Raw genomic sequence first — 27,739 nt, forward strand, 5'->3', positions numbered from 1 at the left:
TCGACCATTGGAAAATCACCGCACCGACAGGTACAGACACAGTCTCGCATTCCAATGTACACTGACACCCTCTCTGCGTATCCCTCTACTTTTTCTCCCTCTCTCTCTTCCTCTTGCTTTCCCTCTTTCTTTCACTCTTTGATCTTCTTAGTTTTCTGCTCCCCACCCCAAAGTCATTCCTGTGTTGTTGCCACTTAATTCCCTGCCTCAGCACATATGCATCGATGGCGAACTCTATGACGTTACTCTGGTCTTAAGTACGACTTATAAGGTAATGAAACCCCATACCTTATTTCATGAAGTTGATCACCACCTCACCTATGCACTTACCTCAAGCTAGTTAAAATACTACATACTACATCGTTCATTGGTCGACGACTTCTCAGTCTTAACATTACTGGTCCGTAAAAGGACAAAGTAGGCAGTGGCGAACTCCTGTAAGCCCGTCCCACTTTGACCACACCCGGGCAAGTGCTCGGCGTCCAGAGATAATTTATTGTGAGGGAGGGAGAAAGCGAAAGAACGGTATAGTAGAGGAGAGAAGGTGGAAAGGATAAGAAGGTAATTTATCTGAGCGCCTTGATAGGCTGCAGTCTTTGGAAAGGGAGTGTATTTTGTTGCAACACGGACACCGAGCGAACCGCCGCTTCTGCCACAAGTCAGCGTCTGCGACTGAACTACAGGTAAGCTTTCTGGGCTTGCAACCTGTCTCTTTGCCCCCTCCCCTCCGCTCCGTCCGTTCTGTCGCCAGTAGATGAATTGGCAACCATGTTAAAGGCAATTTAATCAAACATCAGCTGAGCGGAGTATCGCAGATGCTCTTTAATAATCCAATTAAATATTTTGAAGTTGGCGTATGTACCCCACCAACGTTTGTTTGAATGCATTAGTTCGTAATTTGATTTTATTTAGTCTTTAACGCGCTGTATCGAAGAAAATCGGTTGATGCTTGGTATAGCAAAAGGATTCACATAAACGAGGTAGCCTACCAATTTAAGCGGAATTTGGTGTTCAAGAAGGGTAAAGCGACAACTACGGAACTATTCAATAGTTCGCCTCTGTGTCAAACTATACAAGTTAGTCCATTACTGCACGTGTGAAATGCGTTCCGTCTCACTTATTACCTACCCCGAATACGACACTCGTTTTTATTGTAGCTATTAACTACAGCCTCCTGCCCACCGGCATTCCCTTATCACAGATGTACATCGGTTTCCAGGTCCCCCATGTTTGCTCTGGCCGATCGGAAGCTTTACATTACAACAGGCCAACTCGCTTAAGGGGTATGATGTTGCTTTAAAGGAAGCTAGGGATGGTGCGGGGTATTGTTTTGTTAGCCACTCCTTGCGTTCTGTAAAGCCCTTTAGTCAATCTGATGCCCCTGCTTATTTTGTTGCAGTAGGTAAGCTAATTTATTCAGCATTGACGGCATGCTCTATCTTTGTGTCAAACAATGTAAAATGTGCTAACTTTGCACAGCATCATTGTTCCGAGTCCAACTTGTTGCAGTCACGCACACAAGAGTAGAATAACGCTTCTATATCGTGTTTATGTAATGTACTGTGGTGTGGTCATAATTGCATTATGAGTTAAGCACCAAACTCATTTGCCACCATTTTAGTGTTGCGAAGCATCTTAAAACCTGTACGGTCTGGTAGACTGTGAACTTGTTAGACTTTCGATAACCTAGTTTTTCATCATATTACAGCGCTGTTCCAGAAATTCCAGATGGACTTGAGTCTTTTCTGACTTCCACAATTCCTTGGTTTTTTAAATTTGTAATTTTTTAACATTTCTTAATTTAAATGTTTTATTTTTAGACCCCCGCGTACTAGGAACAGAGCCTCGGTAGCCCGGACAGGGTGATAACTCTCGTAGGCTGGCGTGTATACTGTAGCGTTTGGGATTAAGCAATGTCAGCACTGGAAGCAAGACGGGAATGCGCACACGCCCTGATTTTGATCAGCCTCGAGGACATGGTTACCTGCCGTGTGTGTGTGAACATGCACACCGTGCTCATGCTCCTCCAGTTCCTCCTTTTGTAACCACACATCATCCAGTTTACATTGTGTTAATTTGCTTTGTGTAACAATGCTCTAAGCCTGTTGACTGAATGTAATTTCTATACTGATCAGAAACATTTCTCTGGGGACAAATTGTTTAGTTTCTCCCTGGAATACATCTAGCTTGTCTATCCAGCTGGCATTATAGAGTTGCGTATGTAGGGAAATGTTTTCCTGTTTTAAGGCAAATGCACCTCCTGCACATACAAATTTAGGCTTTTGACGGCTTGTGTTGGTAGTGTGCATCACCATGCAAATCCAAACCACAAATAGGCTACATTTTATGTAGGTGATTTTCGTAAGCTGTGCAAATGTACTCCTTGTTTTCTTCCCCTAAAATTGATTAAAGGCAGAGAATCTACTCTTCAGGACAGTGAATGTGGCTGTAGTTTACACAAACATTTGTCAATCAGGGCTGGAGGACAAATCAACATATTTGACTGCATACCACCCACAAGTCGTGCACGCATGTGCGTGCATGCAATCTTGCACTATGTTTTATAATGCCGCAGTACTAATTGGTGCACTTACCACTGAACATCCTGTACTTTGAAAAGGAGAGCTTGTGGGCAAATTTGCATGCCATTTCACAACTTAAAATATCAAAAGCTAACGGCCTGTGTATTTTTGGTTCGATTAGATTAGATTCAAACGATTGGATTGCGTCTGCGTAAATGCTCAGTTCTCTGGCCAATCCAGATTGTGAATGCTGAAAGTTCAGTCTGGGGGCATAAGTCGGCAGAGCCGTCACAGACTCTCACTGTCAGGCCTGTTGATTGACAGGGACTGTTCCCCTTGGGCTGGAGAGACCTGTTGAGTGTTCCCCTTCGGCTGTGTCTGCTGTGCTGTGCATCCCAGCCAATCACATTTAGTAGAGTAATGTGACCTGATTCAGGCAGACCTGTTCCGCACACATACTGCAGGTTTGGGGTGGGAGACAGGGAAACATTGTCACCCCCAATATTTTCATATAAATGTATTGCCGGAATGAGGCCTGTATACAGCATGGGGGGAAATGGTGTGCCTGTTCTTCACTATGGGCAGTTGCCATGGCTGCAGTAGAGGCTTCAACCACCACCTGGGTATCTGGGCCAGTTGGACCTGGTGAGGAAACCAGTCGAACGCATGAAGCCAAGGAGCAAACTGAGGAGCTGGTGCTGATAAATATGTGCCACCGGTACGCTTGACTAGACTGAGAATGGAGAGAATATTGGAAGTGCTCCATTCTTTTCCTAATCCATGGACCACAATTGTATAGAGCAACAGCCCACATTGATACACTGGCTGATGCAAGCTGAAACTTTTCAACCCAATGCAAGCTGAAACTTTTCAATCCAAATTGAAAGCATTTTTGTGTGTATTATGTGTAGATGTTTCAGTAATGCATACACAGAGAATAGCCCCATGAACAAAACACCCGCTGTAATGTGCTGTGTGTTATTGAAGAAAAACCCTGAATTGAAATTACGCAGCATATTCGTGGAAGCACTGTCATTTCCAAGTCTGTTCATTACCAAATGCATTTGGTCATTTCAGCTCCAGGCGCCCAACTGAATTTTGGTCAATTCAAAATTGTTTAATTGTGCGGCTGTGTCTCTGCCTTTGCACACACTGGTCTAGGCTCTGTCTGTGTAGAACTACTTCTTCATTTTTTCATCGCCCATCCCCCCCATCCCCCTCCAGCAGAGCGAGCCACACTGTGCTTACCTGTAAATAATATAACAATTGAAGGAAACTCCTGGCAGGCTGGCAACTGAGGTTTGGGACAAAAACAGAACCGCCCACAGTTGGACCTTAACCCCACTTGAACTTGAGTGCCTTTTATCCCTTGCCAGTCCTGCTTGTTCTCATTGTCGTTTGGTGCTGCTGCTATTTGGCTGTAACCAGACACCTATTATGTCTCGCCTGGTATGTTTTTTTTTTTTTAAATTACCTTGTTGATTAGCACCGAGAAGCGAGCTCTGAAAGTCCTACATGATCACGTAACTTCTTGCCGAAGGCTGCTGAAACTTTGCCCAGCAGAAACCAACATTGACATTGCATATGTTTGTGGTTGTGTGCTGCTCTGTCCCTGCTTACAGCCAGGCTTTCACCCACTGTGCAATTTCTGCATGGTAAAGAAATATCTTCCATTCTATAAAGTCCTATTCGTGAAGACCATTTTGTAACCTGAATTTTGTACACTTTTTTTTTTTTTTACTCATGTTATGGGATCTTGATAAAATGTTTAATGACTATAATAATACAGTTCATTTATCCAGTGCTTTTCCCACACTCTGAGCACTTTACAACAAGTGAACATTTGAAATCCATTGGTGCTTTTGAGCTGACCAGCAGATTTCTCTGTAATCAATTCTACTTTATACTTCTTGTATGCACACAGTGTGACCGACAATGCCATCACAAGCTTGTTATCATTCAGCCTGCAGACAGCCTAATGGTATTGTGCAATTATAGTGTTTAATCATTCCGATTTCACTACACCATTTTTTGTGTCTTTTTCACACAGTGCAGCTTGATGCGGAACCTGTATTGTACTTCGTTTCAGTCACTTCTCTGGCCACCGTTTGTTTCTTGTCATTGAGAAGCAGGAGTAAAACGAGAAGAACAAAAGCAGGAACTGACCGAGGGACTCCGTTGTGATGAGGAAGATAATGCTTGGCGTGTGCGTGATTAAGGGCTTTGCAGTAGATCCTGATGAACCCAAGTGATTAGGCTCGTTCCCGTTCACGATTAGTCGTTTCCTTGGTGTTTAAGAGAGCAGCCCTACTAACGGCATGTGCACACAGCAGTATTTTCAGGTCACATAATCACTCAATTTCACTTGAAATAAATAAATAAATTACTAAAATAAAAATTCCCCCCCCTCTCTTTATATAATCAGAGAAGGGGTATCTAAGCCCATAATGATCTTAGAGACAGATGACATCGCTTCATCCCCACTCTCCTCTCTTTCTCCCTCTCCTGGGAGAGATGGATGGAGGGAGGAGGGAGGAGGGAGCTTTCTCTGGGAAAATGGAGAGTGACAGGGGAAAGTGAAAGACTGGTGGAATGGGCGTGAGGACGCATAAGGATATGGAGAGATGGGGGGGACAATGAATTGAGAGGGGCAGTCTAACGATAATGCCTCTGTCATTTTGTGGTTGTAGTGTCTGTGGGTTTGCGGAGTGTTGACCCTGTCTTTTGCAGCTGGGGGGGGTCTTGTCCTGCTGCCTGGAAAAGTTAGATTGGCACCCCCTCCAGGTGGAATGAGGTGGGGCACTCTAAGGTGCTCTGGAATCCATCTACATTTTCCATCTTTAGGACCTCGGTTTGGATGGTTTGAGTTGCATGCGCCTACAATAATTCATACGTGTGTCCGATTGTTGAACCAGGGAAATATTTCAGTTATCCCTCTGAACTGTATCGGCACCTCCAAATTATTCTGTCTATGTTTCAATATTCTGTTTTATGTGTGGACTTTTCTTTGTTAGTTTATCTGCTGATGTAGATTTGAGGCAATTCTTTAAAAACAAAAAAAGAAAAGAATGAGATTTAAAAAGTATACCATGGGCATTCTCGGAAGCTCAGTGTCGTGTCTGTTCTGGGCGTGGTGGGTAATGAAATTTCTGTGGCTCAGTTCTCTGTCCAGACTTGTTCCTACATTCCGCCCTGCTGCACAGATTTGTGTTTAAAATCAAGCGGAGGATCTTCTGTGTCTCTCTGCTTTTCTTATGTCCTCTCCGTGCCTACAGCTACGTCACACACGTGTCTGACAATGGCTTACTGCGATTTCTTAGGTTGTATTATTTTTGGGTGATTTTATAAAAAAAAAAATAATAATAAATAAAAAAAAATTTTTGGAGCCTATTTGTAAACCCCTGAGGGAGTTGGGGGGAGGTGGAAGGGAGGGCTGGGGTAAACTGGAAGAGAGGTGGGAACAAAAGATAGGGGAGGGACTGAGACCGGACGGGACCCTGCGAGAGGGGGAGAGAAATTTGCGGAATTCTCTGATAATGAGTGGGCATGGGAGGAATGTGACCCTTGAAGGCTGGATAAACAGGAGGGTGAGCACGGTGGGGGAAAGATGGAGAGATGGACGCAAAGTCAGAGGGGGCAGTGGGGACAAGTAGTGTGGGTAACTTTTAGTGCTCTGTAACTTATTACACGAGAGAAGGGTTTGAGGGATGGGAGGCAGGAGAGGGATGGGGGAGATGGAAGTCACCTGCAGAGGTCATGGAGGTTGTATTGGGGGGTGTGGAGAATGGTCCACTCCAGTCTGTTGTCCTCTGCATCTCTCTGTGCCCTGCTAATGTACCCTGGTGTCCCGACCAGACTATACTTGACTCTGTTAACCCTTTCCTGTTTTTCCTGGCATCCTCGTGTTGGTCTGTTTGACAGTATCCCATGGGTTTGTTGTGGCCGGAAGGCACTTGAAGGCAGCCTGTGTCTCATCAGCTCAGAATCGTGTTCCTCTGCTGAGAATCTCTCCCAAATAGACATTCCTGTCCCTGCTAGTCACTCCCATCCGGGTTAAACGCTGAAAAGCATCTCGAAACCTTCAAGGACAAACTTTGTAAATAATGACTTAGAATCCCCCCCTCCCTGTGTAAGACAAGTGTATGTAGGGCAGCCTGTAGAGTAGTGGTTAAGGTAAATGACTGGGACACACAAGGTCGGTGGTTCGATCCCTGGTGTAGCCACAATAAGATCCGCACAGCCATTGGGCCCTTGAGCAAGGCCCTTAACCCTGCATTGCTCCAGGGGAGGATTGTCTCCTGCCTAGTCTAATCAACTGTTCGTCGCCCTGGATAAGAGCGTCTGCCAAAATGCCAATATTGTAATATGTGTATTGTTAATGGTGTGTGCACAAAAGCTATTTTGGGTACAATTGGGGAATATATTCTCTGACACCAGACTTGTTTAATGTACACCATTGTCTGAGTTTTAATCCTGAAACAGCATTTCTGTAAAGACCAAGGAGTGACCTCTCTATTCTCAACACATTTTTGTAAGACTATAAAATTGGAAAAACATTGCGACATGTACAACATATTGTATGTGTGCTCTTCAGAGATCAAGGCTCGGGAAGTAACAGGAGGTTTGCAGATTTTAAAGAACATTCTGACCTATTGTGTGGAGACCAGACCCCAGTCCCCAGCATCACTGCACAGACCAACACCAGTGGACCAGCTGCAAATTAAATTTTAAAAAGTACGAATAGTTTAAAGCATGTGTTCTGATGCCGGCCTGATCTGCTGTTCATTTCTGACTTCTGAGGACATTCCATACCGCTCCTTTTTTAGACACATTTGTAGTTGTTGGCCATCACATATAATTCATTCAGCACTTTGTGTCAGGATTCTGTGTGATAAAATTATGTTTGGTGCTGACCTCAAAACAAAGTCGAGCTTTAATTTATGTTCCAATTGATCAGTGCCAGGCCTACAGCCTATTGATGTTTTGATTCTAATTTAAATTCTCTGGTTTTATGCCTAACAGGCCTTTTAAGGCAGTCTGGGTTGCTGTGTTAAAACTCAAGAAAAATTGCCTGCTGAACAGATTGACCTTGTAAGGGTAATCTACATGGTGTTGGCCTGGTACATCAAACTCAATACTCCCTGTGCTATGCAGCGCCCACAATTAACTTAACTTTTTCCTTGAAAGCTTAAAAACATTTAAAATCTGTTATGCTTTGTGTCAAATGATCAATTCAACATATCAGTGATAATGAGACCAATGTTAATCTTGTTGGAATGAAAATCTTTCAACAACTTTTTTTGTTTATCTCTAACCCTACAGCAACCATGTCGGAGGCAGACAAGTTCCTTTATGGCGACCGTAATGTTCTCAGCGACCCCCTGGCCCAGGCCGACTGGGCCTCCAAAAAGCTGGTGTGGATCCCGTCTGAGCGGCTGGGGTTCGAGGCGGGCTCCGTTAAGGAGGAGAAGGGCGAGGAGTGCCTGGTGGAGCTGGCCGACTCTGGCAAGAAGGTGAAGGTCAACAAGGACGACATCCAGAAGATGAACCCGCCCAAGTTCAGCAAGGTGGAGGACATGGCCGAGCTCACCTGCCTGAACGAGGCCTCGGTCCTGCACAACCTGAAGGACCGATACTACTCCGGCCTCATCTACGTGAGTTTCTGGGGAGTGACTAGTGCAGCAATGGTGGTGTGGCCCGATAGTGTAACGGCGTTTCCCTGTAGAATATCGATATCATGCAAGTGTAGCGTCTTTTCTGAGGTGCACCATCTGAATCTATGGCTCCTCTGAAGATCCAGGGTAAGCACAGGTTCAGATGGAGGCGTTCTACTATTCTACTGTTCATAGATGAGCTTTGAACGGCTATGCCTTGCCAGTAGTGGGTTTGACCAGCATAACGGTTTTCCTAGGTTTCCAGGAATGTTTTCAGGCTATTTGGGACAATAAAAGACATGTATACAGTGGATCTGTCTGTCGCCCCTCCAATTCACATCTGTTTGCTGTTCAGTGTTGGTGTAAACAGGAAATATCAGGGAACAAAGTCCAGCCTCAGGGAGTAGCTGGTGGAAAATTGGGGGGGGGGGGGGGGGTCTTTATTATCTCTTGGGGCCCCTGCAAGATTAAGTGGCGTAGCCAGACCAAAATGCATACGGAATGTAAATTGCGCAATTAATGATTGGCCAGTAATAATATCGCTGTATTCCCCTGGCCTGCAATGGAACTAATTTGGCAACTAACTACAGTGACCTGGTCAAGTCAACACAGCTTCCTGCTATAGCTGGGAGCGAGCTGACATTGATGAGTCTTAGCTGGGGGAGAGAAATTGGGAGTCGTCCTCTTATAACCAACGACTGGGAGGAAGGGTGGGAGGGATTACTGCCCCCCCCTCCTCTGCACTGGCTATTGTGTACGGCCTGCGGTCGAGTGACTGGGCAAAAAGGGAAGCCAGCAGGGAGGAAGTTTAGATTGGCACAGCAGGGCTTAATACACGTACCCGTCCATCCACATTCTCATATGGGGGGTTATATCACACAACCTTTCAGCGCTCACACGGGGCTTCGTTCTGGAAGGTGATAAAGGTGCTCCATGTCAGCATATTGATTGTGTTCCCGTGTTTGCACTCGGTACTTTATCACCATAATGCTGTTCCCGACAAACCACCAGTCCAACCGCTGCAGGCATGCACACAAGATGGCAGGAAATTTGCTGTTGCTGTAGGATATCTGGACCTTTCCATTAAGGGGGGAAAGAAAAAGAAAAAAAAAACAGCCCCTAAAATGGCCTCATGTTAGTCCATGGAATTCTTCTAAAGGGAGAAAGAGCAATATAAATTAAACATAAATATGAGAGATGGTTCAAATGCATCTACTGTCCTTATTTCATTAAGTCACTAGTGTCCATACACTTATTCTGAGTGTAGTCGGGCTCGTGCAGAAATGCCTGGAATGAGACCGTGCCCCTCTTTATTAGACCTACTCTGGACTCTTCTGTGTGGTGATCAACCCCTACAAGTACCTGCCCATCTACAGCGAGGAGATCGTGGAGATGTACAAGGGCAAGAAGAGGCACGAGATGCCCCCCCACATCTACGCCATCACCGACACGGCCTACCGCAGCATGATGCAGGGTGAGGCTCTTCATCGCGCGCACGCACGCACGCACACACACACACACACACACACTCTCTCTCTCTCATCACCGACACGGCCTACCACAGCATGATGCAGGGTATGGGTTTCGGCACTGGGCTCCAACCACAGCCTTTAGTCACTTCATGCGCACAACACCTCTAACTGACAGCCTCTCTGAAACATGTTATCGCGATACTCCATTTTGCTCTAAGTGACGTGAATATATTATTCACTATATTATTCATTGTTCATTTTACATGCTCAAATAAAATGTAATATTTGGGCAACAGTATATATTGTATATAATTTGAAGCTGGATTCAGTGGTGAAATTATAATTGTGCATACAGCTAGCTATACATTTTGGTATAATTCAGGATGCAAGTCATATTTCTGTCTGACTATGGAAGCCATTTTATTGGTGTCTTTTCCTGTCTTCAATCTCCTCTGGCATTGCTGCCTTCATGGGAGGTGGGGTGGGAGTACAGTAAATTGGCTTTTTACCACACACACACACACACACACAGGGGAAGCTGGATGTTGACTTCCTGTCTGTGACAAGAACACTTCCTGTTTTGCAGACAAAACAGGAGTGTACTGTGGTCTAACAGCTGGCCTCTATTATTTTTTTTTAAATGCAAATCCATGATAAACAAGTCTCACAAAGCTGTGATTCTGTGTAATATTTTGTTGCTGCATTTGCAAGTCATGTTACTGCAGCATAATTTTAATGTATGCCACCATTTAATATTCACTATCTTTTTGCCCTTTTTTGTACAAGCTCCAGATATGCAATTTCTGATGAGAATTGTATGTCTGCATTTTATCTCTGATTAACTATATGTACACGGTCAGTGTTGTCACTATCTTCTCCTTTTTCTCCTTAGATCGGGAGGATCAGGCCATCCTATGCACGTGAGTTTTACCATTCAGATGAACAAACTGATCTTAGACAAACGGACTGATTAAATGGCTTTTGCGTTCAGAAGGAAATTGCTGAATATTACATTACATTACATTGCTTGGCATTTAGCAGACTCTCTTATCCAGAGCGATGTACAACGAAGTGCAGATCAAACACAAGTACAAGTACAAGTGCGAAGAGGACCTGAGAGGACAGTACAGTTCCGAGTCCCAGTGTAACCATACAGATGTAGCTAATACAAAAAACAACTATCTATACAACTATATACGTTCCATTACAGTCTATAGATATATAGGATTACAAATGGTTGTTCTTCTTTCAAAAAGTGCATGTACATTTTTGCCCGTATCTTAATTTCCTTGTCCGTCTCTTTCAGAGGGGAGTCGGGCGCTGGGAAGACTGAGAACACCAAGAAGGTGATTCAGTATCTGGCATTTGTGGCATCATCCCATAAGATCAAGAAGGACCAGGTCAGTTCTACCACCATGTTCAATACACTTCTCCTGTCTTCTCTTTACCGGAAATGTCTTTTCCCCCCATGTTTATTTGTCATGATGGGACATAATTAATTCCCACTGCGATGTCTCATTTCCTTCACCCATTGCCTCTTCCTGGCTCCTTTTTTTTTTTCTCTCTCTGGTTTTCATCTCCCTCGTCCTGCCTTTTCTGGAGCGACGGCTGTTTTTCTGTGTTCTTCGCATTCCTGTTCCAGGCCCGGACACGTCTACCCCAGCCTCCTCTCTAATGACCCTAACCTCTACAGAGTGTGAATGTGTTTTGCAATGCTCTTGGTGTACCGCAAGAAGTCCTAGTCAGTACAGCCCACTGAATTCTACAGTAGTGTAGAGTTGCTCTCTTCACAGGTACTTTTAGGATAAGGATGTCATTCCAGAATCAATGTTGTATAATCCAGTAAGGTTATGATGCAGAGATTGGGTAGACCAGTCTCTCTGCAGTGGGCAGTTGGTCTGTCCCTCCATTTTAAACTTTTCAAAAGATTGTCTCTCTTTCTCCATCTCCAGAATGCTACAACCCTGTCACATGTGAGTTACTCCCTCTCTCCTCTAATTCCCCTCTCCTTCCTATATCACTTGCTCCATCCCTTCCCCCCTCCCCCTCTATCTCTTTCTCTGTTCTACTGGAGGGTGCTGTGTGTGGCAATGAGTTGGTTACTAACCAGGGAAAGTGTTGGTCATTTGACATGGCTTTGGTTCTGTTCACAAGGGGAATTCTGTGAAAATTCACACAGACAAGAATGATTGAGATTTTTAGAGTTATATTTGTTGGAAAATAAATCAACATAAATATTGTCCCTGGACTATGGTTGATTGAGCTGTGATGAAGATTATATTGGATGGAGAATATCACTCAATCTTCTCTGTGTGAATTGTGCGTGTGCGTGTGCGTGTGCGGTGTGCATTTTCATTTGGGATGAAGGGTGTCCTGGATTGTGTAACTGCTTGTGTGTTTGTGCGAAACTGATCACAGATCTATGTAATCGCTATGCGGCAAAGGTGTATGCTTATGTCCAGCTAAAGGTAAACTACCCTTTGTCTCACGGTCAGTCTAATTGTTATTTACCTGCCAGCAGTACCCTATGTTGCTGTGTATTGTGTGCTTTGGTGTGAGTATGCCTGATTTGTGTGTATGCTCCATATTTAAGAAACCATTATTGTCTATCATTACTGTGACCCGTGTTTCATCTCCTTGCCTGGTACAATAGTGGACAGGACGGGCGGTGGTTTTAGTTTGAATTGACCTGCAGTATGTCTGTCTGCATGGGGTGTTGGGTCACTGTCCTATGGGTGGGTGGTGAAAGGGCAACCGACACTGGCTTTTGGCCGGATCTGGTTAAGCATTTCTGTGTGGGCACTGTCTGTACACGTTTGAGTTACACACTGCTGATCAATGTGGGGGGTCTGGGGCTGTTCAAGAACGTGCGTGTACAAACAGTAAGTTGTCTAGTGGTATGAACATCCAAGTCAGTTTTGTTTAATCAGTGTTTGTAGTCTTATTAGTGGTATAGTATTTCCACATAGTAAGGCCAATTCCCCAATAATTTACCTGAACTATGTCAGGTTCCAGAGAACTGTTCTGTCTAGAAACCAAATAAAAGGACCTACCATTTCTATCAACCAAAATGGCCACCGTTATACTGTACATTTCTGCTAGCCCATTCTAAAAGAGTATTGTTCAATACCAATGTTATCCACCAGGGGGAGCTGGAGAAGCAGCTGCTGCAGGCTAACCCAATCCTTGAAGCCTTTGGCAATGCCAAGACGGTCAAGAATGACAATTCTTCCAGATTTGTAAGAATAATCACATTTTCTGTTCATGTCATCAACCCACTGTAGTATGCATTTGTCAAGATTTGGGTGATTTTGATGGCATCGTCTAAATCCTGGTGTCCCTCTCGTCTCTCAGGGGAAATTCATCAGAATCAACTTTGATGTGAATGGATACATCGTGGGAGCCAACATTGAGACCTGTATCCATTCACTCTGTGCCTAATGTCCAAGCCATGCACCTTTTAGTAGACTGAACACTTCAGATAAATATGATTTTATATTGTAATCCAGACAAATTGCTGAACTTCTAGATGGACACACATACGCAGCTATTCCTTGTTTCTGGCTTTCCTTGACGCACTCTTTGACAGATCTGCTGGAGAAGTCCCGTGCCATTCGTCAGGCTAAAGAGGAGAGGGCCTTCCACATCTTTTACTACATGCTGACAGGGGCTGGGGACAAATTACGCTGTGAGAGCATCATCCTCCGTCCTAGCAATAGGCACCAGCAGTTATGTGCTCAGCAGTAATATAAGACTATATACAGTACAAATAAACCAGTCGGTGTTATACAGAGAAGCAGGTGTGTGTATGGACTGTATTCACACCTTCTCTTCTCCTGCCTACTCAGCGGAGCTGTGTCTGGAGGACTACAAAAACTATCGCTTCCTGTCCAACGGTAACGTGACCATCCCGGGCCAGCAGGACAAAGACCTGTTTGTGGAGACCATGGATGCCATGAAGATCATGAGCATCCCAGAGGAGGAGCAGATTGGTGAGGCACATCCTCCACCCCCCTTTTCCTCCTCCCCTCCACCACCCTGTGCTCCAGAAGAGTGACATGCATTCCTCTGCCTCTGTTCCCACCCCCCAGGTCTGATGAAGGTGGTGTCAGCAGTTCTCCAGCTGGGGAACATGAGCTTTAAGAAGGAGCGACACTCTGACCAGGCCTCCATGCCTGATGACACGGGTACCTCCAGCCAATCGGTTTCTTTGTAAATGAGTGGATTGGCATGAGTAATCCCCTCCCTCTGTAGCGTTGTTCTAACCCCTGTGTCTCGCTCAGCCGCACAGAAGGTGTGTCACCTGATGGGCATGAACGTGACGGACTTCACCCGCGCCATCCTGTCGCCCAGGATCAAGGTGGGCCGTGACTTTGTGCAGAAGGCCCAGACGCAGGAGCAGGCCGAGTTTGCTGTGGAGGCCCTGGCTAAGGCCTCCTACGAGAGGATGTTCCGCTGGCTGGTCATGCGCATCAACAAGGCCCTCGACAAGACCAAGCGACAAGGCGCTTCCTTCATCGGCATCCTGGACATCGCCGGATTTGAGATCTTTGAGGTAGAAAAGACGGTCCGAAAATAAAATGTCATGGGCTATACTGCTGTAAGGCTGGTCATAGAACCTCAAGTTCTCATGCCTCCTCTCTCTCTCTGCAGCTGAACTCCTTTGAGCAGCTCTGCATCAACTACACCAACGAGAAGCTGCAGCAGCTCTTCAACCACACCATGTTCATCCTGGAGCAGGAGGAGTACCAGAGGGAGGGCATCGAGTGGAGCTTCATCGACTTCGGCCTGGACCTGCAGCCCTGCATCGACCTCATCGAGAAACATGTGAGCCTCTCCCTTACTCTCGCTTACTCTGGTGTCCATGTTCCCCTACCAGCCCCACTGACCATGGATTTCCTTACCCCCCTCTTCTCCCAGGCCAGTCCTCCTGGAATCCTGGCCCTTTTGGATGAGGAGTGCTGGTTCCCCAAGGCCACTGACAAATCCTTTGTGGAGAAGGTGGTTCAGGAACAGGGCTCCCATCCCAAGTTCCACAAGGCCAAGAGACTCAAAGATGATGCTGACTTCTGTATCATACACTATGCCGGGAAGGTAAGAGGATATGGTTTTAGCTTGATGAACATTGCTTCCAAAGGCCGTAGATAATTGGCTTTATTGATCACAAGAGCTTTAATGGCTGCCTGAGGTGATTTTGGACTTCATATTGTCTCCCTCTCAGGTGGACTACAAGGCAGATGAGTGGCTGACTAAGAACATGGACCCCCTGAACGATAATGTGACTACACTTCTTAACCAGTCCTCAGACAAGTTTATCTCTGATCTGTGGAGAGATGGTAAGAGCCATTTTGTGGATGTATATACACTACAGGATAATGTGCAATGTTTTGGTCATAAATGGATTTGATCATCTCTGAACTGGAAGAACAAACATGACATTTGTTCATATTCTTTACAGAAGAACTGTAAACCGTATGTACAGACTTCATAATTGACATAATCAAGTAGTGGTATGCTTGAGACCACAGTGCATATTAAGCAGTTATGGACAGAACGTGTTCAGGGTGGTAAAGGCTTGGCTCGATGTAACACTTGTGAAAATGAGCTGGAACTCTATGGCAGACTGTGTTCTTTGAGTTATTACTGTGTGTAAATATAAGTATTTCTCTTCAACCATTTCTTAATTTGCTTCCTTTCCTGTATCTTTGTTTTGTCTCTCTTCCTGTTTTGTCCTTTCATGATCCACCTCTTATTTCCGGCCCTGTTTATAAAAATTGCCTTTCTCTTCCTTTTTCTCCCCCCCCCTCCTCTCTTAGTGGCACCGAGTGCTTATTTCTATCAACACTTTCCTATTCTCCACTTGAGGTTCGGGTGTTAAGTTATATTTCCTGTATTGATTGGTTTTCAGTAATCTCCTGTCCATTTTTCTTCTATTGAGTCTTGTAGTGGCCTTGGTCTTGTAGTGTGATTTGGTTCCACTTGGTGGTATCCAGTGGTACTGCAACAGTTGGTGTGTACTGCATGGGTTTGAAAATATGACTACAGAAATCCCATTCGACTCAAAATTAACAGCCTGTACTCATAATCACCATCTGACTGCATCAAGTTGTGTGAAAATCTGTTGCCCTTTGACACCTGGCTTCTGTCATCCCTCCTGTTTTTCTCAATTCACCGTGTGCTTTGTGCCGACATCACCAGAAAAATGTAATGCTGCTCTTTGCTTTCTCGTATTGTTGTGGCGAGAGTGACAGATTGTGAGAGCATGCTTCTGTGATTGTGACCATCTGGGTGTATATTTCTTATAGTAGTCCGGTCTATAACATTTGGACAAAGTTAGTTATTTTAGCTGCCTACCACAGGATATTGGAGTTGGAAGTAAATAATGAATAATGAGTTCAAAGAGCAGACTTTCGGCTTTAATTGAGGGTATTTCCATTTAAATGGGGTGAACGGTGTAGGAATCACAGCCCTTTTTGAACATAGTCCCGCCAATTTTAGGAGCTCACAAATAATTGGACGAATGAACATAATCAGAGATCGTCATTATTCAAATTCATGATTTACTTCCAACTCCAATATCCTGTTGTATACCGCTAAAATAACTAACTTCTGTAAATGTCCAAATATTTATGGACCTGACTGTAACTGTCTGTTTTGATTTCCAAATTATTACTTTTGCTCTCACTTTCTGTACCTCCTTGACACTACACCAATTCCTACCTCCCTGTCTTTCTTCACCCGCATCCCAATTCACCGTTTCCAATGTTTTCTCCAGTGGATCGGATTGTGGGTCTGGACCAGGTGGCCGGGATGTCCGACTCAATGCCGGGGGCCTTTAAGACCCGCAGGGGCATGTTCCGCACCGTGGGGCAGCTGTACAAGGAGCAGCTAACCAAGCTTATGACCACCCTGAGGAACACCAACCCCAACTTTGTCCGCTGCATCATCCCCAACCACGAAAAGAAGGTGCAGACGCACGCCTCCTGCAGGCGCTGTGGCAGTGATGCAGTGTTTCTGTCCTGACGCTATTGCTTAGATTGTAGAAGTAATATTGGTATGTTTGAATGGAAATGTTATCCACTTGAGTTTTTTTTTTTTTTTTTGAAGAGAACAGCATAAATATTTTGGTTATAGAAATGTAAATCTATTCTTGCAGTGCCTTGTTTTTATGCTTTTATTGCATTATTTTATTTGGGCCATCACAAGGTGCATTTCACAAAATAGCTGTTCCATAAGTTCATTCATGAGGGTGAATGAAGGATAGGTCAACTCTTGAACCACCACCTCTCCTCCCTTTCTCAGGCGGGTAAACTGGACCCCCACCTTGTTCTGGACCAGCTGAGGTGTAACGGAGTTCTGGAGGGGATCCGCATCTGCAGACAGGGCTTCCCCAACCGCATAGTCTTCCAGGAGTTCAGACAGAGGTACAATTAATTTAGTCAGACTGTTCATCTTGGATGTGCACCACTGACAGTGCTCTAACACCCTATCCTCCTTGCCCAGGTATGAGATCCTCACTCCCAATGCCATTCCCAAGGGCTTCATGGATGGGAAACAGGCCTGTGCACTAATGGTGAGACGGGAACCATTTCAGCTCAGTGACGTGCCTCTTATTCACAAATTATTATTACGTGCAAGGAAGTTGTGCAATGTATTTCAGTGTGATTTTATGCTTCCATGTGTGGACCGGGTGTCATTCTGTAGACTAGCCAAGTGTTGTCATGTTGGTGCTTGTGATGAGAGCCATGCTCGTTACTTGCCCTCAGATCAAAGCCCTGGAACTGGACCCAAACCTCTTCCGAATCGGCCAGAGCAAAGTGTTCTTCCGGGCCGGAGTCCTGGCCCACCTGGAGGAGGAGAGGGACATGAAGATTACTGATGTCATCATCAGTTTCCAGGCCTGGTGCCGGGGCTATGTTGCCCGCAAGTAAGGACTGCAGACTGCAGTTCCTATGGCCTGATAATGGCAATATGCTGTAGTGCAGTGTAAGAGTTAAGGTCTGAAATGCAGGAACAAAAGTTATATACTTGAAATAAGCCACCTGTCTTTGGTTTATTATACTGTCAGTCATTGTCCTTCCTGCATGCATTTTGCCCTGTGGTTAAAGAATACACCTGTAGATTCAGCTGAGAGGGGTTTGAGGGTAGAAAGTTTATTGAATCTCTGTACCCGTCCTCGCTTTCAGAGCCTTTGCCAAGAGGCAGCAGCAGCTGACAGCCATGAAGGTGATCCAGAGGAACTGTGCTGCCTACCTTAAGCTCAGGAACTGGCAGTGGTGGAGGCTCTTCACCAAGGTGGGGCTCAGACTGCTCCTGGATCCACCATTTCTAGTTTATCCATGTCACGGTTGCATGAGTTCACAGTCACCCTCACCCCCCCCCTCCCACAGGTGAAGCCGCTGCTCCAGGTGACTCGGCAGGAGGAGGAGATGTTGGCCAAGGATGAGGAGCTGATCAAGGTCAAGGAGAAACAGCTGCAGGCTGAGCAGCAGCTTAAAGAGTGTGAGAACAAACAACAACAGGTAAGAGAGCACCTCCTTTAGTAGCACTACTCTTCCAGCCCTACTGCTGAGTTTGCATGTGCGTAACGCCCTGGACCTGAGCTCACCTGCTTCTCCTTGTATCTCAGCTGGGCGCAGAGAAGATGGCCTTGCAGGAGCAGCTACAGGCGGAGGCAGAGCTCTGTGCGGAGGCGGAGGAGATGCGCTCCCGCCTGGCTGCTAGGAAGCAGGAGCTGGAGGAGATTCTGCACGACCTGGAGTCCCGGGTGGAGGAGGAGGAGGAGCGGGTCACTCAGCTGCAGACTGAGAGGAAGAAGATGCAGCAAAACATCACGGTAAGCGTCCCCTTTCAGAACTGAGAGGGAGTGAAAGAGAGGGAGGGAAAAGGGGAGAGCGGGGGGGGAGTGGGTTTTAGAGTGTATTGCCCAACTGCAGTGTATGTAAAAAATATTTATCAGTGTTCTATTTTTACTGTATATGAGAGTAACCATGGATGAGTTGGAGTACTGTGTGTGATTTAGCCACCATTAACTGCGTCCTGTGTCCATTTAAACCCCTTTCCCTGTCGCTCTGCAGGAGCTGGAGCAGCAGCTGGATGAGGAGGAGGCTGCCCGGCAGAAGCTGCAGCTGGAGAAGGTGACCACGGAGGCCAAGCTGAAAAAGGTGGAGGAGGAAGTGATGGTGCTGGATGATCAGAACACCAAACTGGGCAAGGTTAGCGAATCATGGGTCACATCTGACACTAGCACCATATTATTGGGGTAATGGGACCCAACAATGGGCCTGATTTGATTATTTTTGGTGGATTGAGGGGATTACCGTGTGTGCCTCTACAGGAAAAGAAGCTGCTGGAGGAGCGAATCTCTGAGTTCACCACAAACCTGGCAGAAGAGGAGGAGAAGTCCAAGAGCCTGCAGAAACTGAAGAACAAACATGAGGCCATGATCACAGACCTGGAGGGTGAGCGAGATGCCCGGAGTCCAGGCCACCGCACCCGTCCTGCACCTTCAAACATCCCGTAATGTGCATCTCCTCCCTCCCTCACAGACCGTCTCCGCAAGGAGGAGAAGCTGCGGCAGGGACTGGACAAGAGCCGGCGCAAGCTGGAGGGCGACTCCACTGATCTGCACGACCAGATCGCTGAGCTGCAGGCCCAGATTGCTGAGCTGCGGGCCCAGCTGGCCAAGAAGGAGGAGGAGCTTCTGGCAGCTCTGACCAGGTAAGATCACTTGTCCTCCACTGTACCCACCTGTCCCAACTCTACTTGTGTGTGCGACCTCTTATCAGTAGAGCTGAGTGATTTGGACAATCTCATCTCTGTGAGCACCTCCTTGTGTAGAACTATATTGTCCATAGTAGTCTCTCACTCATTTTCCCTTTCTTATCACATGATCTCACCCCTTCCTTCCCCTACCACAGGATGGAGGAGGAGGCAGCGCAGAAGAACATGGCTCAGAAGAAGATCCGGGAGCTGGAGGCCCAGCTGTCAGAGCTGCAGGAGGACCTGGAGCTGGAGCGAGCGGCCCGCGGCAAGGCGGAGAAGCACCGCAGGGACCTGGGGGAGGAGCTGGAGGCCCTGAAGACGGAGCTGGAGGACACACTGGACTCCACAGCCGCCCAACAGGAGCTGAGGTACGTATGCATAGGGGCCTGCTGTTTGCCGGCACGGTGGTACGGTGGATAGAAGGAAAGAAAGGAGAAAAAAAAGAAAAAAGGTCTGGATTGAATCCCGACTGGGGCCTTTCCATGTGGAGTTGCATGCTAACCCTATATTAGTGTGAGTTTCCTTGTGGTACTCCCATACTCCAAAGACATGTAGGTTAGGCTACTTGAGAAAAGCTTATTCAATATACCCTCTGGGTCTGTCCTATGACAGCAGTTAAACAAATATGCACATATGCTGCTGCTCGCTGATTTGAGACCGTCTCTCTGTCTCAGATCGAAACGTGAGACTGAAGTGACGCATCTGAAGAAGAACCTGGAGGAGGAGGCCCGAGCCCATGAGCAGCAGGTGGCTGACATGCGGCACAAGCACAACCAGGCTTTCGAGGAGCTCAACGACCAGCTGGAGCAGGCCAAGAGGGTAAGAGCCATTTATTGCCTGTTATGTAATGGCCTCGTTCACCCCCACGCTGACCCACATTCCCAACTGCATGTGACAGTCATTTAAGGAGTAACTAACCCCAACCAAAGTTCCTTTTTATGGTGATGTTTATTGCATGCACTTGCACAGGATAATGTACCCTTGTCCAACTGTATGGTGCAGGCCTAGTGATGTGAAAAAGAAAGTATAGGGGCGGCCTGTAGCGTAGTGGTTAAGGTACTTGACTGGGACCCGCAAGGTTGGTGGTTTGATCCCCTGTGTAGCCACAATAAGATCCACACAGCCGTTGGGCCCTTGAGCAAGGCCCTTAACCCTGCATTGCTCCAGGGGAGGATTGTCTCCTGCTTAGTCTAATCCAACTGTACGTCGCTCTGAGTCTGCCAAATGCCATTAATGTTATGTAATGTATAGTTTTCAGTCTTCTGGTTTTACATATTAGGGTATAACTAACCCTCTGGTCCTCACCAAGTTATTTACCGGTCATTATGACACAACTCTCAACAGATTTTACTTTGTCATTATTTGTTCAGTCAAAAAATAAGCTGATGCACACAGTCACACACACACTGTTCCATGACACTCTTTATAATTTCAAAGTTGCAAATGAAGGAAAAAAGAAAGTGGCTGTTTCTAACACATGCCCTCTAATATTATCCTCCATTGGGCAATAACTTACTGTGTGACATGAGCGTGTTGGTCTGTCCTTCCAGAACAAGGTGTCGGTGGAGAAGGCCAAGCAGGCTCTGGAGAGTGAGCGGAATGAGCTGACCATCGAGGTGCAGACGCTGACTCAGGGGAAGAGCGATTCGGAGAGCCGCAGGAAGAAGGCTGAGGGGCAAGTGCAGGAACTGCAGGTCAAACACGGGGAGAGCGAGCGCCAGAGGCAGGAGCTGGCCGACCGAGTGTCCAAGATGCAGGTGTGTGTGGGAGGGAGGAGGCCTGGGGGCTCCTGGGTGGGACGCATTACAGGAACGCACCTCTAACCACTTCCTCTCCCATCCCCCTAGTCGGAGCTTGACAGCGTGAACGGGCTGCTCAGCGAGGTCGAGGGAAAGTCCATCAAGGCGTCTAAGGACTGCTCCGCAGTGGAGTCCCAGCTGCAGGATGTGCAGGTGTGACGGCCTTCCCACCTTACTGTACCATTTCACGCCAACCCATGTCCTCGCACTTCATTTCAGTTTAGTCTGTGTGGAGTGGACTGTGTGGATAAACACTGTGCAGTTTTATATAGCCTGTGTTGCCTTTGTTTAAGGTTATTTGCACAATCATGTGGTGATTTTGATGTCAGCGTCTTAGATTGTGCCATAAGCTGAGATCAAACTTCTCTTTTTCTCTCCCTGTCTTCCTGCAGGAGCTGCTACAGGAGGAGACTAGGCAGAAGCTCTCCCTTTCAACCCAGCTGCGGCTCATGGAGGATGAACAAAATGGCCTGAGGGAACAGCTGGAGGAGGAGGAAGAGAGCAAGAAGAATGTGGAGAGACAGGTTTCCACTCTTCAGTGTCAGGTAAGGCTCCTCCATCCCTCCTGCTGTCTCCACCACTCTCTCTGCATGATCCTGCATTTTCTCTTTGTACCATTAGCCAAACTCTGCTCTTGTAGCCCCAGAATTAGGAAGACTCTGTGTACAGCAGTATGTTCCAGCTTCTCTTCTGGTCACCTTATGAGCTTCAAATACAGTGGCTCAGGAAATTTAAGCTGTGTGTTGTATTGTGGCTTGTCTGCTGGCACAAGTTGTTAGTGCTTTGCTGTTCTCAGCTTGAAGACATTCATTCAGTATCTCCCTGTCCTCACACTCTGTCCTTTGACCTCTTGACCCCTTGCCCCTGCTGCACAGCTGGCAGAGATGAAGAAGAAGTTGGAACAGGAGGCAAGCTCCTTGGAGGGTGTGGAGGAGATGAAGAAGAAGACCCAGAGGGAGCTGGAGGACGTTTCCCAGCAACGGGACGAGAAGTGCTCCGCCTACGACAAGCTGGACAAGACCAAGACCCGCCTGCAGCAGGAACTGGATGATTTGCTGGTGGACCAGGACCACCTGAGGCAGATCGTACACAACCTGGAGAGGAAGCAGAAGAAGTTTGACCAGGTAAATGCACAAGGAAATATGCGCTGAGATGAACACGTACTGTTTATTGATGGATTAACCATCTTACTGCAGGCAGCTGCTCCACTTTACTATGTACAGGAACCAACACACCCAAACGGGCAAATTTGTATTAGACAGACGATGTCAGTTATTTAGAAGTAACTGTGGAGGCAAATGGGTGCTGTGTCTTCAAAACCTATGATGAATGGTTTGAGTGGATCCTTCCAGTTTAAGTGGTGGCCTCATCCCCTTCCCTGTCTGTCTATAGATGCTGGCTGAGGAGAAGAACATCTCAGGCCGGTATGCAGAGGAGCGAGACCGGGCTGAGGCGGAGGCCAGGGAGAAGGAGACACGGGCTCTGGCGCTCACCCGAGAGCTTGAGGCCATGACGGACTCGAAGGATGAGCTGGACCGTGCCAATAAGCTACTGAAAGCCGAAATGGAGGACCTGGTCTCCTCCAAAGATGACGTGGGCAAAAGCGTAAGGGGATTATGCATTTAATTTGCTCAAACGGTAGAAACCATGAAAGCATAATGTTTATTAACTTTTAAAATTAATTTTAACACTTGTAATGTTTTAAGATGAGAACCTACCAGTTGTGTAATCATTCACATATTAAGTAATCTTGCCAAAATAGGAGTCAATTTAATGCACATGCGGTCACTCTGGTATTCCACGCTCCCCTCTCCAGGTGCACGAGCTGGAGAAGTCCAAGCGAGCGATGGACCAGCAGCTGGAGGAGATGCGCACCCAGCTGGAGGAGCTGGAGGACGAGCTGCAGGCCACGGAGGACGCCAAGCTGAGGCTGGAGGTCAACATGCAGGCCATGAAGGCCCAGCACGAGAGGGACCTGCTGGGCCGCGACGAGATGGGCGAGGAGAAGAAGAGACAGCTGATCAAACAGGTGCGAGATACAGGAGATGTACTCATGCTCATAACATCGATTTTGAGTCAGAAAATGTCTCACCAGACTGGTTGGTTGAACGGTCTAAATACCCTCAAATGGTGTCCTTCATCTCTTCCTTTATTTTGTTTATCCGAGGGAGGTGACTGGACTAGGTTTTTTTTTACATATTCCTTTGACCTGCCCATGCTCTATATATCCGATGATGGAAGGAAGCCGTTAAATGGTTTAGATGCTGCTACATACGTTTTAAACCTAGCATGAGTGAAGCAGTCCCTCCTTCCCCCACCCTACCCCAGGTGCGGGAGATGGAGATGGAGCTGGAGGATGAGCGTAAGCAGCGCACTGTGGCTGTCGCCGCCCGCAAGAAGCTGGAACTGGACCTGGCTGAGCTGGAGGCCCAGATCGACATGGCGAACAAGAACCGAGACGATGCCCTGAAACAGCTGAAGAAACTGCAGGTACTGCCCAAGCAGGCACATGTGTACACACAAATGCAGGTACGCGCACACACAATGCAGGTGCTTAGGTACTCTGTTCCCCTCACAGGCCCAGATGAAGGACCTCTTGAGGGAGCTGGACGAGTCCCGTCTGTCCCGTGAGGAGACTCTTGCCCAGGCCAAGGAGAACGAGAAGAAAATCAAAACCATGGAGGCCGACATCATGCAGCTGCAGGAGGTCAGGCTGCTGTTCCCCCACCCTTATCTGTTCTGCCCGTCTGCTCTCCTCCCATAATCACTGTACTTCCTCTCAACCTTTTTCTGACACACTCTTCACAATTCTTCATCAGGACCTGGCTGCAGCAGAGAGGATGAAGAGGCAAATTCAGCAGGAGAGGGACGAGCTGCAGGATGAGATCACCAGCCAAGTCACCAAGAAGTAAGGCCTGCATAGTGCACACTCCTGCTCAGTGCGATTCCTCAAATGCCTGAAACCTTACTGTGGCCTCGTATGACTAAGAAGTTTTCTCTGGCTGTAACTGAATCTTTGGTACTTGCTTGATTTGAACTATCTCAGAAGCTGATGTATCCTATTGACATTTCTCCCCCTGCTCTCTCGCCACCTCCCTCCCACCCTTTCAGCTCCCAGTTGGCTGATGAGAAGAGGAGGCTGGAGGGGCGCATCGCCCAGCTAGAGGAGGAACTGGAGGAGGAGCAGTGTAACACAGAGCTGGTCAACGACCGTTTGAAGAGGGCCACCATGCAGGTACGGATGACTGGGAGAGATAGAGAGGGCGAATTAGAACGTTTTTCTGCTTTCAGTTGTACTGCTCTCATTAGACCTCCTATGTTCCTTCATAATCATTGAAAGTCAAATTTTGAAAGGATTTTGAAATTCTTAATTGCTCAATTCTGAGACTTATTTTGGAAGCTTTGTCACCATGTTCTATAAATTGTGCCTATAGAAACTGATTACATTTATATCAGAATTGGGACTAGGGAAAAACAGCACTTTACAAATGCCAACTGAAGGACTTTTAATTTAAGGAACCTTATCCTGTTTTGCCTCTGCAGATTTCAGGTCAGCTGAAATGAGAGCATTGAGTGTGGTGTTCCTAGAGACTGAGCTTGTACTCCCAACTTTCTCAGTCTGAGCAGATGACCTCTGAGCTGAGCGCGGAGCGCAGTAACTCCCAGCGCCTGGAGGGGGTGCGCTCGCACCTAGACCGCCAGAATAAGGAGCTGAAACTGAAACTGCAGGAGCTGGAGGGGACCGTCAAGAGCAAGTACAAGGCCAGCATTGCCACCCTGGAGGCCAAGATCCTGCAGCTGGAGGAGCAGCTGGATGTCGAGACCCGGTGAGCGTCGGTCTCTCTCGGTCTCTCTCGGTCTCTCTCGGTCTCTCTCGGTCTCTCTCGGTCTCTCTCGGTCTCTCTCGGTCTCTCTCGGTCTCTCTCGGTCTCTCTCGGTCTCATGCTATGGTCCCCTTGCCCTTCTCACTGTTGCTGTGTCATTGTGCCCTCAGGGAGAGGCAGCAGGCCGCCAAGCTGGTGCGGCGTACAGAGAAGAAGCTGAAGGAGGCCTTCCTGCAGATCGATGATGAGAGGCGCAACACTGAGCAGTACAAAGACCAGGCCAGTCACTGCCCCCGCTCACATTCACTCCTACCACTCTGCAACTCCCCGGACACGCAACTGTACAAAACACAAAGCGCCTGACTACACAGGATACTTGCGTGTATTGTGTGATGCGGAAAATCTCCCGATCCGTTTCAACAGGCAGTATTTGTAATGCGTTTTTTGACAGCGTGGTCTAAACTGTGACCTAATTTCCCCAGGCGGACAAGCTGAACAGCCGGATGAAGCAGCTGAAGAGGCAGCTGGAGGAGGCGGAGGAGGAGGCCACCCGCGCCAACGCCTACCGCAGGAAGCTGCAGAGAGAGCTGGAGGACGCCACCGAATCTGCCGATGCCATGAACCGGGAGGTCAGCACCCTCAGGAGCAAGCTCAGGTAACTCCGCTTTTCATAGCCGCTCTGCCTCGCTGCCAACAGCAACCCTACAAAAGGATCTGTACTGTAGCGATCTGTCACTTCTCTTGCATTGTGCCAGAGTCCAATATCTTCAGCTGTCTTTACTGTAAAAACTGCTACTTGTATTGTGTAATGCACTTGGATTGTGATGGATGAATTTGTGGGATGCAGACTTGTTAACAACTCATTTTTGGAAACATGATTATTTCAGATAATCCAATAATCAGATTAATCAAGTCCTTATCTTTGTTGTCTGAGCACTTGAAATTGTACTTCCCTTTCGGGTCTTTCCGCACACTTGTCGCTGGTTATAGGTATGCACTTTGTTGTGCGTCGCTCTGGATAAGCATGTCTACCAAATAGCAGTAATGTATTGTAATATAATTTGGTTTAATTACATTTGCAGGCGTGGGGACTTGCCCTTCACCATGCGACGTACGACGATTGGCCGTTCTGGAATGGACAGTGACGAGGAGGCAGATCTCAAGAGTGAAACCCCTGAGCCCAAACCTGAGTGATGTGCCTGTCGGGGACTGTCACAATGCCACTGCGAGTTACAGCAGGGAGCTGTTGCATATACTGTCAGTTTTGCTTGCACAACACTTTACCCATTAAGATGGTTTACATACCCATGCCAAGATCTTTCTCTGCACAACAGTGTAACACATTCATGGTTACATACACATGGACAAATTAAATGCTGCACATGACTTCAATGCAGACATACACAGTACCTGGTTGGTATTTTGACAATCATTCAGATTTCCAGAAAGAATCCAGTGAGAAATCTGTTCAAAAAGCTGCACAAAGCTTCGCAGAGGAAATTTAAACATGAGTATAAATATGTATTTGCCCGAATTACTTTTTCTTCTCTTGAACATGAATGTGAATATTTTTGAAAGGAAACATTCTGACTATATTCTTATTTCTGGATCTATTTTTCTATCTGAATTTTGAGAAATGCAAAAATATATAGGACACAAAGACCAAAGTAGTACTGCCATATAAGAGATTGTATTTTTAAATTTATACTAGTTTGTGAAAAGTATGAAAGTTTTTATCTTTCTACCTCTGTTTGCATTGGGGGGCTTATGTGCTAAATGTACTGTATAAAATATAGCTGTTACTACTTCACATTATATACATTGGGATTATTAAAAGGGCTTGGCATTGGAAACCCACGTTCAATGGAATTAGTGCACCTGGAAACACACACTTGCACATGGTTAGATGTTCTATCTCATGCTAAATGAATAATATATATAGACTCACACGTAAAAGTGCACATTGATGGTGGAGCAGATTTTGCACCAAGCAATTCTGAGACTGGTTACACGATGTCTCTATGGAAGAGCCAAGATGAAAAGATTTATAGATACTGCAACACATGAGAATGTGTGATGCACACTATAGCCTAATACACCACCATGACTTACACTGTCAAGGTGTTCTGGGACCTGCCTAACAGGGAAAGATGTACTCATTGTGTTCATTGTGTTCATTGGGCTTATAGGGTGGTGGGGTAGGGTTATGTTTTTTTTTTTTTTGGTTTTGTTTTTGTAGTCTCAGCACACCTATTCTCTGGGCACTGCTTTGCGGAGAGCTTTGAAGTATTAGACAGACCAGCCATTGTTGTTGTTTTTTTACTCCCTGTAACTGCATTGTCATGACCTTAATATCCCTAAGCATATTCTTTGATTCGGTTTAGACATGGGGCGGGGGTGTTCATGTCTGTAACGTGTACCAGATTCGTTTGAATGGATGCGCAGCTGAGAGATTGAACAGTGGAGTGGAATAGTGGAGGCTAAACCTTCGACCATCAGCTGTGTTTTTGCCCGTGCTGCTAAAAAGCGAGAGAAACTCAGTTTAATGTCTCCCATTTAAAACCAATAAATTGTACTGTTCCTTTTATCTGGAGATATGATGCATGTAATGTTGAATTATTGTTGCAATAAAATTAAAATTTTTCAACCGTTCCCTGTGACTTATGGCATTTAATTCTTCGTGGACAGGTGTGTGTCACAATG

At 46.5% G+C, this 27,739-nt stretch overlaps 1 protein-coding gene across 3 annotated transcripts; it reads left to right on the forward strand.

Moving 5' to 3' along the window:
- The first annotated feature begins 470 nt into the window (after positions 1-470).
- LOC133122590 (myosin-9-like) lies at positions 471-27,688 on the forward strand. Of its 3 annotated transcripts, none has more exons than XM_061232637.1 (41): positions 471-683; positions 7,845-8,176; positions 9,494-9,650; positions 10,541-10,568; positions 10,955-11,048; positions 11,601-11,621; positions 12,795-12,887; positions 13,003-13,066; positions 13,238-13,336; positions 13,497-13,640; positions 13,740-13,835; positions 13,932-14,203; positions 14,302-14,475; positions 14,569-14,742; positions 14,870-14,984; positions 16,424-16,614; positions 16,951-17,072; positions 17,152-17,221; positions 17,415-17,575; positions 17,835-17,943; positions 18,039-18,170; positions 18,278-18,484; positions 18,726-18,863; positions 18,986-19,109; positions 19,197-19,368; positions 19,569-19,781; positions 20,088-20,232; positions 20,964-21,170; positions 21,261-21,365; positions 21,605-21,757; positions 22,088-22,336; positions 22,605-22,817; positions 23,029-23,241; positions 23,541-23,702; positions 23,791-23,919; positions 24,032-24,120; positions 24,324-24,447; positions 24,831-25,039; positions 25,207-25,315; positions 25,519-25,691; positions 26,119-27,688. In XM_061232637.1, the coding sequence occupies exons 2-41, from the start codon at positions 7,850-7,852 to the stop codon at positions 26,228-26,230; spliced, it is 5,889 nt and encodes a 1,962-aa protein (XP_061088621.1). In that variant the 5' UTR covers positions 471-683; positions 7,845-7,849; the 3' UTR covers positions 26,231-27,688. The 3 variants fall into 3 exon arrangements, with proteins under 3 accessions (XP_061088621.1, XP_061088623.1, XP_061088622.1); XM_061232638.1 differs by lacking the exon at positions 471-683 and adding an exon at positions 7,119-7,256; XM_061232639.1 differs by lacking the exon at positions 11,601-11,621.
- The last annotated feature ends 51 nt before the right edge of the window (positions 27,689-27,739 follow it).

This window comes from Conger conger, chromosome 2 (assembly GCF_963514075.1).
Source record: "Conger conger chromosome 2, fConCon1.1, whole genome shotgun sequence".
Lineage (NCBI taxonomy): Eukaryota > Metazoa > Chordata > Actinopteri > Anguilliformes > Congridae > Conger > Conger conger.

Excerpts from the sequence above, each read along its gene's own strand:
- LOC133122590 (XM_061232637.1), top strand. The coding sequence starts at position 7,850 with ATGTCGGAGGCAGACAAGTTCCTTTATGGCGACCGTAATGTTCTCAGC. Across the intron at positions 17,222-17,414 it reads AACAGGCCTGTGCACTAATG|ATCAAAGCCCTGGAACTGGA; the intron begins GTGAGACGGGAA and ends ACTTGCCCTCAG. Across the intron at positions 24,121-24,323 it reads ACCAGCCAAGTCACCAAGAA|CTCCCAGTTGGCTGATGAGA; the intron begins GTAAGGCCTGCA and ends CCACCCTTTCAG.